This window comes from Dipodomys spectabilis, unplaced genomic scaffold (genome assembly GCF_019054845.1).
Source record: "Dipodomys spectabilis isolate Male_0828 unplaced genomic scaffold, ASM1905484v1 ptg000017l, whole genome shotgun sequence".
NCBI lineage: Eukaryota > Metazoa > Chordata > Mammalia > Rodentia > Heteromyidae > Dipodomys > Dipodomys spectabilis.
Window position 1 is genome coordinate 20077466 of NW_024870694.1, and position 13500 is coordinate 20090965.

Below are 13500 nucleotides of genomic sequence, written 5' to 3' on the forward strand. Positions count from 1 at the left end.
ACACCATACTACCGTTACCACCATCATTACTGCTACTTTAGTATCCTTGACTTCAGCTTAAGAACCCTCAGTAGAGCACTCTGTTCAGCTAGCTTGAGGTCACAGGTTATGCCCCACTATTAGGGACCTGAAGAAATGATTGTCTAATCATCTCTGCATTCATACAGGGACTCATCAAATAGAAATTTAACAAGCAGGCTTGGTCAAGGTGCTGGGTGCCAAAATATGGCAAAAGTCTTCCCCACTTTCTCCTACATAATTTCAATTGTACTTTATTTCATTTCATCTGTGTGTGTGTGTGTGTGTGTGTGTGTGTGTGTGTGTGTGTGTGTGCGCGCGCGCTGATCCCAGGGCTTGGACTGAGCACTGACTGACCCTGAGCTTTTTTGCTCATGGTTAGCTCTTGAGCCATTGCTCAATCCAGCTCATCCTGGGCTGGCTTCAAACCTAGATTCTCAGATATCAGCCTCCTGAGTAAACAGGAGCCAGTGGTGACCAGTATTTTATCCTTTAGTCTGATACATTTCCTGTCTTACCAACTTTGTTTATGTTTGGGGGCTATTCTTTTCTTTTAGTTAATCAATACAGTCCCTCGTGTATAGTAGATATAAGGCATATGGAAGTACTGCTATTCTTTTATTATCTGAAAAACCAACCCTTTCGGATTTCTAATTAGATTAATATTATATAAATTACTTCTTTAGACTTTTATGGAATAGGAAGAAGATATGTTATTTTTGCCTCAGGCAGGTATAGTTCCTGCCGTTTATCAGTGAAGAGACTGTGGTTCTGTTGCTATTTCCCACAGTCACTCTGACCGTGGAAATTGAGCTGCCCCTTAAATCTGTTTTCTTCCTATTTCTGTGGTGGTCTTCCTCTTACAGTAGTCTGAGTGGTATCCTTTATTTTACTAATAATAAGTCTTCCAGAGAGAAGAACAATGTTGTGCTTCCATCTTACATTGTTCTTTGTGTTTTTTGCTTTTGTTTTAGGAAGGCATATTTTGGCAGGTGAAGCACTCAAGATGGGGATTGTGGATAAAGTTGTGAACTTAGATGTGCTTGAAGAAGCAATCAAATTTGCCCAGCAAATTGTTGGTAAGAAGCCAAAAATAGATGTATCACAGTATTGGGAACAAGCCTTAGTTGCATTTTAAGAAGGAGCTTCCTAAATATCTCATTAGGCATCCATGTGATGGAATGTGATACTCCTTAGGGATTAATGTACTGTCAAGCAATAAACTCCATGATATAATGTGTTAGTGAACAAAAGCATCATTGTATGTTGGGGTATACCAATGGTATAACAAGAGAGGATGAAATTAAATATGTGTATGTGGAAAATGCATGAATGAGTGCTGATCTCTGCTTAAAGTATTTCAGTAAGGATTTTTAGGAAATAAATGGCTGCTCTGGGTATATGACTTTGAAGTTTTTTGCCCTATGAGTGTTTTTCCAGTTAAAAAATAGAATTAGAGTTGATACAGAGGAGCAAACCCATGTTTTACAGGAGAACACAGACAGGTCCTGCAATTCCCCACACAAAGCTGTGTCCCCTGGAGCGTCTGTGGCAATGACTGAGTCACCATGTCTGTGACAGGAGTTCTCACTTTACAGATGCATGATGTTTCTTTCAATGTTCCTTTGAGAGTCATTTTTACCCTAGAGATGACTTGTTTTTAGTTAATTGGAAGTGACTTCCTTTCCAAATAAACTTACCTTACTTTCACACACAAAAAAAGATTTCCATTACAGTCCTTTAGGTGGTTACCATAAATTTGTTTGTTTACTTGTTGGGTTAGCTTAATGTATTCCTTTTCAAAGTCTATGGATGATGTCAGCACTGAACGAGCAAGAAAAGGGGACAGAGAAAATTACCTTGAAGGAGTGTTTTGGCCTTAGCACAGAGAGTATGTGCTGTTTGCCCACAAGGTGGCAGCAAAGCCTCTGGGTCATTCCAAGACAGTCTGAAAATGCGATTGTTTGGCTGACAAAAGAAGTCTCACCTTTCCATTGTGGTCCATTTAGTTCCTGTTTCAGTGTAAAAATAGGGGTGGTACTGGAGAGGTAAGAGGCTGTGGGAGAAAATTGTGCAAACCTTAAAGATTTCCTTGCCCAAACGGAAATAATTTCCCTACTGTTCTTCTGTCTTCCTGTTTATCTTCACCAGGTCTCAGAGTTCTGAGGCCTGCTTGTTTTGTTACACCTCACTTAGTTGAGTCAAAGCAAATGCTGTTGGCCTTAGGGGTCCCTAAATTACTCTTTGGATTGTGCTCAAGGTAGACCATTCTCACTCTGGTTCAAGTTAGTAAAGACCTCAATTGCTACAAGGCATTTATTTCCTTATTGAAATACTTATATCCTGATTTGAGATTTGAGTTAAAGAAATGAATGAAAATCATAGTTCACTTAGAATATAATCTGATTTTGTTTTTTTAAAATTAATTGTAGTTTTTGGAATAATTCTTATATTAAATTAAAAAATAAATATATAATGCCTTTTCTACCTGAGCTGACCTGGAATAAGATTCTCCCAGTCTTAGCTTCCCATCTAGTTAGGATGATAAGCCTGTACCACTGTGACCAGATATAGGTTAAGAACAAATCTTGAAAACTTTTCTGCCTGGGCCAATCTCAAACTGTGATCCTTTTCTTCTCCAAAGTAGCTAGGATTACAAGTGTGAGGCAATGGCACTTATCCTTATTGCTGTTCTTAACTATTAGTCATTTAGGAAGCTATTCTCAACTTTATAAATTATACATCAAGAAATATTCTTGCATTTAGTTTATAAAAAGAATTGGACACCAATGGATCATGCTTGTAATCCCAGATGCTTGGGAGGCTAAGGTCAGGAGAATCATAGTTTAAGGCAAGCCTGGATATACACATGAGGTTCCTTTTTAACCAGTAGCAGGGCACAGTGGTACAATTCTGTCATCCTAGTTACATAGCAGGCTGAGAATGTGAGATCATGATTCTAGCCTAGCCCAGCAGAAAAGTGCATGAGACTCCATCTCCCAGATGAAGATGGGCATGGTAAAATGAGCTTGTCTTCTTAGCTATGGAAAGAAAAAAAAAAAAGGAAGATTGTGGCCCAGGTACTTGGTCAGCCAAGAAATAAGGCCCTATCTCAAAATAACCAGCCCCAAAAGGCTGGAGACATGGCTTAGCAGTAGAGTGCTTTTCTAGCAAGCATATGACCCTGAGTTCAAGTCCCCATACTGAAAAAATAAAATGAGACGCTGAGATTATAGAATGCCTCATGTGCACATAATCCAGACTGCTCATACAGCCTTTGACACATCTTAACACACCAGTGCAGGCCCAAGGCTGACTCATATTCATTTGCCCTTCTATAATACACTGCTTTATAAGCTTTGTTAGGTCTTCTGAATACCTAAGATGTACATTTGTGATATAATAGAATATTTCTGAGACACAAGCACATTTTAGAAAACAATTTCTCATGTAGCTGAAGTTTTGGTAACTATAAATTTTAGCCATTATTCTTTTTTGTAAGTTTTAGGATAATTTTATTGAGATACTTAGTGAAGTATAGAACACTGGTTCCAGTTATAATTTTTACTAACACCAATGGAAATTATTTATATTTTGAGCTACTAAATATATTTAGGAGCAAGTGTCCTTTGTGTTCTATAAAATACTATAGCTATCTTCATTAAGGTCTTAAACCTCTCTCGGTTAATTCATTTCTAGACATACTATAGTATCTTCAATGAGGTATATTAAACTTTAAACCTTGTCTATTCCCATGAAACATTTCTTTTTTTGGGGGGGAGGGGTCCGGTCATGGGGTCTGAACTCTGTCCCTGGGCGCTGTCCCTCAGCTCTTCAGCTCAAGGCTAGCGCTCTACCACTTGAGCCACAGCGCCACTTATGGCTTTTTTCTTTTTGTTTATGTGGTGCTGAGGAATGGAACCCAGGGCCTCAGGCATACAAGGCAAGTGCTCTACCACTGAACCACCTTCCCAGCCCCTGTCACAAAACATTTCTTAATACCTATTCTAGCTCTCACTCAATATACCATATCCTAGGCAACGAATAATTATCTTCCTGTCTCTATGTTTGCCTTTTTCTGGGCATTTAATATAAATAACACTGCATAACAAAATCACTTGTATCTGACTTTATTCAGTACTTTCTAAAAAGTTCAAGTGGTGTGGAGCATATGTCAGTAATTGTTCTTCCCTCCCCCGCTCTTTACCCACACACTAGTGGATGTGGGTAGGCTAAGAAGACACTCAAGCACTTAATCCTGGGCCCTGGCACTTCTGCTTTCTTTAATTTTCATATTGGGTCTTGTGTTTTTCCCAGTGCTAGCCTGGACCACAATCCTATTTATTGCTCCTGGGTAGATAGGATAGCAAATGTCCTCCACCTTGTTCAACTTTATTGCTTGAGGTAGAATCTTGTAAATTTTGCTTGAACTGGCCACAAAGTTTTGATCCTTTTGATTTCAGCCTCTCAATTACTAATGTGAACCATTCTGCCTAGAAGTACTTTATTCTTTTTATTGGTGAACAGCATTCTGTGATAAGGCTATAAAATATTTTCTTTATTTGGGTTATTTCTAGATTTTGCAATTATGAGTAATGATGCTATGAGTGTCTACAGACAAATTTTATGTGGACATAAGCTTTAATTTTTTTTCAGGTAGATTGTTAGTCACATTGTTATGTTAAACAATAAGTTCATGTTTGTTTATTTTGGAGATAACAGTATTTCAAAGTGATTCCCATCTTCCATACTTAGAAATAATGAATGAGAATTCTAGTTTCGCCACATAATCACCAACATTTGGTATTGATGTCTTTTTTACAGCTTTTCTAGCGGGTCTATGCTCATTATCTGCAGTAACATAATCACTCCCAAAACTTAGCAGCTTAAAGTCAAGCATTTGTCATACAATTTTTGTATGTCAGGAGTCCAGATGTGCTTAGCTAGGTCCTCTGGCTTTTGGGTTTTACACAAAGCTTCAATCCAAGTTAGACCTGTAACATTGGCTGTAGCTGTAGTGATCTCAATATCTAGGGGAGCTCTTGAGCTTCAAAGGGTTGTTTCAAGATTCAGTTCCTTATGTCCTAATGGTCCTTCATCCAGGGCCATCAGCTATCAGCTAAAGGTCTTCCTCGGTTTGTTTGTTTGTTTCCATATTGGTTTCCCCATAAGGCAGCTCACAGCCTGACAAGTGGCTCTCATTAGATTATGAAAGCAAAAGAGAGTAAGAAGACAGAATCAATCTCAGAAATGATGTCCCATTACTTTGACAGTGAATGTTAACACATTTGCTCTGGTTTTATTTTGCATTTCCCTTATGGCTAATGGAATTTTTTTCCCCATGGACAAAGTAGCTTTTTATATATCTTCTGGAGAAATATCTGTTCAAGTTTATCCCACCGCCTCTAAAGAATAGAATTGTTTGACTTCTTTTCATTAGGTTGTAAGAGTTGTTTATATAGTGTGAATACCAGCTCTTTGTTAGACATTTCATGTGAAACTTGTATAATTTTTTTCTACTACTATGATATCAAATTATGACAGGACTAGCAATGTGACTAATATAGATTTGTTGTCATAGATTTATGTAGGGGTCGAAGTCTGGTAGAGGTTGACTGGAGAAAAAAATCCAGCTGTTAGCTGCTGCATTCCTTTCTACAGACTTAAGGGCAGAACCATTTCCTGGATATTTGAATGGTTGATAGAATTCATTAGCTTGCCTTGTGAGCCCTGTTCCTTGAGTTCTTGCTGTGTGTAAACTGAGTTTGGTTCCTCACTTTAGAGACAACTAAATACCTTGGTTCTTGTCTCCTTCTCCCATGTTGAAAGCTACCTTTTTGTCTGAGATCATGTCTTTCTGCTGTTTCATCTCTCTAGACACTTCTGTTAGACCTCTTTCATGACAACTATGTTATATTAGGCCCATACAGATCATGCAAGGTAGTCTCCCATCTCAATACCTCTCCTCTTAATCCTACTTACACGGTCCATTTCTCTTCTTAGTCAATACTGTCATAGATTCTGGTGGTAGAAAGTGGACACTGGAAGGCTGATGTTGCTTTGCCTGCTGCTGAAACATTTCCTCCCATGCTATAGTTCTTCATTTCCTTCTCTTAATAGTGCCCTCTGCATTAATTTTTTAAAAGATTTGTTGTCATTCAACTTAATTTTTTTTCTTTTGTGGCTCATGCAAGTGTTATTTATCTAAGAGGACATTGCCTAGGCCAAGATTACAAAGGTGTCCTTCCATTTTCTTCCAGAATTGTGCATAGTTTTAGACCACACATGGATTTATCATCCACTTTTAGTTTTTGTCTGTGATGCTAGGTAAGGATGTAAATTTATTTCTTTATTTAGCCTGTGGCTATCCAATTATCCCAGCATAATTTTTTCCCCCAATACTCTTTCACTGATTGTTTTCTACCTATGTTTAAAATCAGTTGAGGGCATGGCTCAAGTAGAGTGGGAAAGTTCAATGGAATCTGAGTTCCAACCAAATACTGTAAATACGTAAGAAGGAAGGTAGAGTGTAATTGTAATGATTAGTTACTGATCTAGCAGTTTTCTTCATTGGTATCTGTGCCTACCCATACATCTGTATCATACTGTTTTCCCTGGTGTTTTATGATTTTGTTAGTAGAAATGAGTTTAAGGAATGTTAAATGTAAAAATATTAATTAGAAACTATCCTCTTTAGATTCACTGACAGACCAATATTTAATCTATTATAAAATGGTCTTAGCCTTGGGGCTGGGAAGGTGGCTCAGTGATAGAGTGCTTGCCTTGCATGCCTGAGGCCCTGAGTTCGATTCCTCAGCATCACATAAGCAAAAAGAAAAAAGCCAGAAGTGGCACTGTGGCTCAAGTGGTAAAGCGCTAGCCTTGAGCTGAAGAGCTGAGGGACAGCGCCCAGGCCCAGAGTTCAGGCCCATGACTGGACCAAAAAAAAATGGTCTTAGCCTTGAAATAAAAAGATAATTAAAAGTTTATGCCTCAATTAGGTAACTTACTATTACATCAGTCTCTTAAATACTATCAATACTATCTTATAAGACAAAGTTACAAAGATAGAGATGAAACTAGTGTTCCATTAAATAGCTTGAGGATTAGGATATACTTTGATACTTTGACTTGTAACCGGTTATTGCTACTGTTGTTATTCTTGTCATATATTATTTTTCCCTTACTGCAAGTACCACTTGGAAATGCTCTGCTCTGTCTTTTTCCTTCCAGATAAACCTCTGGAATCACGCAGAATCTTGAACAAGACAGTTCCGAGCTTGCCCAACATGGACGCCATTTTCAGTGAGGCCTTTGCCAAGATGCGGAAGCAGTACCCTGGTGTTCTCGCTCCGGAGACCTGTGTCCATGCAGTGCAGGCCTCTGTGAAGTATCCCTATGAAGTAGGCATCAAGGAGGAGGAGAAACTGTTTTGGTACCTTCGGGAATCAGGGCAAGCTAGAGCCCTGCAGTATGCTTTCTTTGCAGAAAGGAATGTAAATAAGTGGTCAAGTCCCTCTGGGGCATCCTGGAAAACAGCTTCAGGGAGACCCATCTTTTCAGTTGGTGTTCTTGGTAAGTTCTGGGAGAGTTCATGGGGCTCACCACAATTTACATGTGTGTGCTTATTTGCTCAGGCTGCCAGATATGAAGTTCTGTGCTGAAACTATTGCTTTGTTAGGTTTCTTAATTCTCACCCCATACCATGAGCTCTTTGTTTTATGTAGGAGGGTGTAGAGAAGCTAACTAACCTTTTCAACAGTGAGGAAACTAGGTATGTGTGACTCCAGACTGAACTTTTTTTTTTTTTAACTCTTCCAAACTGCCTCCTTTTATGAATCTCTCACTCTAGGGTTTCCTAATAAGGAATATTATTTGTACTGTATTTCAAAATGTAGCCTGTCCTTTTGTGGTTAGGTATTTGAAATGCATTCGCTTGTCTTTTTTTTTTTTTCCCCCAAGTTCTAGGGCTTGAACTCAGAGCCTGGGCACTGTCACTGAGCTTCTTTTGTTCAGGGCTAACACTCCCATTTGAGCCACAGTGCCACTTCTGGCTTTTTCTGTTTATGTGGTACTGAGGAATCAAACCCAGCTAGTCAAGCAGTGTACCACAAAGCCACATTCCCAGCCCTCTCTTGTCTTTTTGATCCCTGGATCCATTTATTTCTCTTGGTCATGGTTTCTTAACAGGCTGAGCTCTACATGACCACAGTTTGAAGCCAGCACAGACAAAAAAACCCTAATAGACTCTATGTCCAAAGGAACCAGCAAAAAGCAGGAGTAGCCAGGTGCTGATGGCTCACACCTGTAGTCCTAGCTACTCAGGAGGCCAAGATCTGAGGATCGTGGTTCAAAGCCAGCCAAGGAAAGAAAGTCTGTGAGACGCTTATCTCCAATTAATCAACAGGAAACAAGAAGTGGAACTGGTTCAAAGTGGTAGAGCACTAGCCTTGAGCAAAAAGAGTTCATGGACAGCACCCAGGTCCTGAGTTCAAGCCCTGCAATCTACAATAAAAAACAAGCTGGAGTAGAGACATTACTCAAATAGTAGAATGCCAGCCAAACAAAAAAGACCGATTAAGCAAGAAAGAATTCCTGAGCTTAAGCCTAGTACTGGCAATAAAACAACACAGAAACATGAGTTTGTGATATGACCTTCCACTGTTCCCATGTGTCCTATGGAATGTTCCTACATTCCCAGCCTCTATCCCTAAGACTCTCAAGTCTGGTGTTCTACCACTTGAGCCATACCTCCACTTCTGCCTTTTGCTTGTTAATTGGAGGTAAGAATCTCACAAACTTTCTTGCTAGGCCTGTCTTCAAACCTCCTGAGTAGCTAGGATTGGGGCTGGGAAGGTGGCTCAGTGGTAGAGCGCTTGCCTTGCATGCCTGAGGCCCTGGGTTCAATTCCTCAGCACCACATAAGCAAAAAGAAAAAAGCCAGAAGTGGCGCTGTGGCTCAAGTGGTAGAGCGCTAGCCTTGAGCTGAAGAGCTGAGGGACAGCGCCCAGGCCCAGAGTTCAGGCCCCACGACCGGACCAAAAAAAAAAAAAAAAAACTGAGTAGCTAGGATTACAGGCTTGAGCCACTGGTGCCTAGCTTAACCGAATTCTTTTTTTTAAAACTGTATTTTTTTTTGTCTTTTCTTTTTTGGTACTGGGGATTGAACCCAGGATGTTGCACTTGCTAGGCAAGCGCTTTGCCACTGAGCTACATCCCAGCCCAAAACAACTTTTTTTTTTTAGGGGGGGGGGGGTCTGGTTGTGGGGCCTGAACTCTGGGCCTGGGCTCTGTCCCTCAGCTCTTCAGCTCAAGGCTAGCGCTCTACCACTTGAGCCAAAGCACGACTTCCAGCTTTTTCTGCTTATGTGGTGCTGAGGAATCGAACCCAGGACCTCATGCATGCAAGGCAAGCACTCTACCACTGAGCCACCTTCCCAGCCCCTGTTCATTTTTTCTAAGTGTAGAGTTTTTCATGTTGTCATAGATGGCATTATTATTATTTGGTATTTTTCCTTGGGCTGAATTCAGGGCTTTGGTGCTGTCCTTAGCCTTTTTGCTCAAGGATAGTGTTCTACCACTTGAGCTGCAGCTCTACTTCTAGCTTTTTTAGTGAATAATAGAAGATAAGAGTTTCACAGATTTTCCTGCCCAGGCTAGCTTGGAAACATGATCGTCACATCTCAGCCTCCTGGGTAGCTAGGATTACAGGTTTGAATCACCCAACTTAGAATTGACTATAAAATGTATTATGCATCTTGTCAGTTTGTTAGACTAATTCATTACTTCTCATAGTTTGTATGTGGGTATATGGATCCTATTAATTTTTATTTCCTCTGGGGCACATAAAATAGTCTAAACTATTTCTTGATCCTTAAGTCAATTTATTCCTTTTTTGATGTTGTTGGTCATGGGGCTTGAACTCTGGGTCTGGGAGCTGCTGTCCCTCATCTCTTCAAGCTTAAAGCTAGCATTCTATCACTTGAGCCACAGCGCCACTTCTGGTTTTCTGGTGGTTAATTGGAGATAAGAGTCTCACAGACTTTCCTGCCTGGGCTAGCTTTGAACCACGATGCTCAGAGCTCAGCCTCCTGACTAGCTAGGATTATAGGCATGAGCCACTGGTGCCCAGTGCCTAATCAATTTTTAAAAATGTGACATTGTCATAGAAGTATCCGTTGAGAGGTGAGTTTTGAGCTCTCACTACCATCAAATCATTCTCTCCTTCATTCCTAATCCACAGGTTTGGGAACAATGGGCCGAGGCATTGCCATTTCCTTTGCAATGGCCAGGATCCCTGTGATTGCTGTAGAAGCAGACCAAAAGCAACTAGAGGCTGCAAAGAAGGCAATAGCTTCCATCTTGGAAAAGGAAGCATCCAAAAGGAAACAAAGTGGTAAAGCCTGGTCAGCACCAAAACTCACCTTTGCTTCCTCTATAAAGGAGCTGGCTGGTGTGGATTTAGTCGTGGAGGCAGTATTTGAGGACATGAACCTGAAGAAGCAGGTCTTTGCTGAATTGTCAGCTGTGTGCAAGCCAGAAGCATTTCTGTGCACCAATACTTCATCCCTGGATGTGGATGAGATTGCTTCTGCCACAGATCGTCCACAGTTGGTGATTGGCACCCACTTCTTCTCACCAGCTCATATTATGAGGTTGTTGGAGGTTATTCCCAGTCGCTACTCTTCCCCCACTACCATTGCCACTGTTATGGATCTATCAAAGAAGATTAAGAAGATTGGGGTAGTTGTAGGCAACTGTCATGGTTTTGTTGGAAACAGAATGTTGGCTCCATACTACAGCCAGACATATTTCTTGTTAGAAGAAGGAAGTAAGCCAGAGGACATAGATGGGGTGCTGGAAGGGTTTGGTTTTAAAATGGGGCCCTTCAGAGTGTCTGACCTTGCGGGGTTGGATGTGGGCTGGAAAGTTCGCAAAGAACAAGGGCTCACTGGACCTGCATTGCCTCCAGGGACCCCTGCCCGCAAGAGGGGCAATGCAAGATACTGCCCAATTGCTGATATGCTGTGTGAATCAGGAAGATTTGGCCAGAAGACAGGCAAGGGCTGGTATCTCTATGACAAGCCACTAGGTAGAATTCATAAACCTGATCCCTGGCTTTCCAAGTTTCTGTCTCAGTACAGACAAACCTATCACATTGAGCCACGTGTGATTAGGCAGGACGAGATCCTTGAGCGCTGCTTGTATGCGCTGATCAATGAAGCCTTCCGGATCTTGGGAGAAGGCATGGCTGCCAGCCCAGAGCACATTGATGTTATCTACTTGCATGGGTATGGGTGGCCAAGGCACTGGGGTGGACCCATGTACTATGCTTCCACGGTGGGACTGCCCACAGTTCTAGAGAAGTTGCAGAAGTATCACAGGCAGAACCCTGATATTCCCCAGCTGGAGCCCAGCGACTACCTAAGAAAGCTGGCTGCCCAGGGAAACCCTCCTCTGAAAGAATGGCAAAGCTTAGCAGGGCCTCCCAGCAGCAAACTGTGATTGAGCCAGTGGTTTGCGCTCATATGCTGGCTTCCAGGAAAACTCAGTTTCAGTGAGATGAAATCTCAGGATCCAATGTAAGAATGCTCTGAAATATGAAGATAATCAGCAATAATAATATAATCATTCATTAAAGTTCCTTTAGATTTCTTCCTGATGATTATGGTGGGTACAATGTTATGAAATGTGCTTCCTATCCTCTTAATGTGCTCATGTCAGATAACTTTAAGGACTAAACTCATGTGCATACAGTAGCACATTATTTCATAAGAGAGCTTGAAGAAGAAGTGTGGAGAGCTGCGGGAGCCGACCGACCAAAGATGGCGCGGCCGCGTGGCACGGCCAAGCCAAAGATGGCGCTGCCTTCCGCCTTCCGCCTTCCCGATGGCGAGTGCTCTCTGTGAAAAACAACTCCTTATATGGCTATGGCTTGGCTCCTAGTTTGCTTCCGTGTTTGCGACCCTATTGGTATATGCCATGTGGCACCTCGGGATTGGCCATCCAGGAGGCTTATAACCGGAGTGCGGGTGCGGGGCAAAAGAGAAGCTAATAATCAAGGTTCCTGAATAAACTGCTTTGAGAAGAATCCCGGGTTGTGTCTTCCTTGCTGGTCGAGGTGGATGCGACAAAGAAGTATACTGGTGAATGGGAAAATGAATCATCAATTAATAGATGATCAATTCGACTTAGTTATTAAATCATTTTGACCCCTACATCCTCAGTATAGAGAAGTCTTTGGGGCCACATTCACGCATACCCTCTGTCTAAGGCCAAAGCATATGTGTCCAGTTGTGCTTCTGCTTGCTAGCTTCTTGGTAAGAGTTCTTGCTCCATGTTTCCAGTCAGGGAATGTTCACAACCAGCCCTAGTCTTTATGGTCATTACTTTTTATTACTGATCAAAGGGAAGGAATACAAAGTGTATTCACTTTGTGTAGAAAGGGACCTTAGAGAATGTCTAGTCTTCAAGGATTTCTAAATCCTGCGATGGAGTAGAGGTGCCTGTTTCTTCGTCATGACAAGCCTTGGTGACTTGGTGTGTGGAAGTGCTTGAATCTTGAAACATCTGAGATGATTACAAAACAGATACTGCAGAGTTTATGTCTTTTACTAAAAGTTTCTCTTTTGGATTTTTTCAATGTGATTAAAAGTTAGTGGACTGGTCGATAGGAAAACTTGCATCCCCAAATGTCAATAGCAGAATTACAATAATCTAAAATTGGAAATGTATTAACTGATTAATTGACAAACAAATGAGTTATATCCACACAGTGGGCATTCAATCATGAAGAGAAATCAAGTGCTGGTGTATGCTATGTGATAATCCTAGAGTTCATGTATTTTTTTAAATTAAGCTGGGGATTGAATCCAGGACCTTGCATGTGCAAGGCAGGTCCTCTATCACTGGACTTCACTGGCAGCTCTGAATTCTTAACATCAAAGGAATAAAACAAATTGTAATTTGTTGGGCCGAGAGTGTTCATTTCTGTCCTTGGATATGCACTTGCTCAAAAGAATCATTTTTATGTTGTTAATAAATTAATGTAAGTACATGTCATTTAACCTGGAATGTACCATGCAATCTCTTTATCCAACCTATAACAGCCTGGCAGAGTGAATGCCAGGGAGAACATCTTATCTAAGATGACCTAAGAAGAGCTGAGGGGAGTGGTCTTGTGCACATTTTTGTTTTGTGTGTATGCCAGTCCTGGGGCTTGAACTCAGGGCCTTGGCACTGTCCCTGAGCTTTTGTGCTCAAGGCTGGCACTCTACCACTTGATCCTCAGTTCCACTTGAGACTCTCTTGGTAGTTAATTGAAGACATGAATCTCATGGGCTTCTCTGCTTAGGCTGAATACCTAGTATTTCAAGCATAAGCAACCTTTGCCCAGCTAACATTTTTTAAGTTCATGTGGAGTCATTGCAACTTCTCTAGGAGGTTACAGACGCAGTTGCTCTTTCCAGTTAAATTTGATGT

The 13500-nt window shown here is 41.2% G+C and overlaps 1 protein-coding gene across 2 annotated transcripts in view; it reads left to right on the forward strand.

The window, feature by feature from the left end:
- Nucleotides 1-13500, forward strand: part of LOC122097828 (peroxisomal bifunctional enzyme-like) — a 65157-nt gene that overhangs the window by 20157 nt on the left and 31500 nt on the right. The window contains exons 5-7 of one of the 2 annotated variants that reach the window (XM_042668432.1): nucleotides 993-1097; nucleotides 7252-7593; nucleotides 10262-11641. The exons of the other annotated variant lie outside the window; for it this stretch is intronic. Of the exons in view, the coding sequence (XP_042524366.1) occupies nucleotides 993-1097; nucleotides 7252-7593; nucleotides 10262-11523 (1709 nt within the window). The 3' untranslated portion in view covers nucleotides 11524-11641. Of the gene's footprint in view, nucleotides 1-992; nucleotides 1098-7251; nucleotides 7594-10261; nucleotides 11642-13500 lie in introns of those variants that run through there. 2 annotated transcript variants of the gene reach the window in all.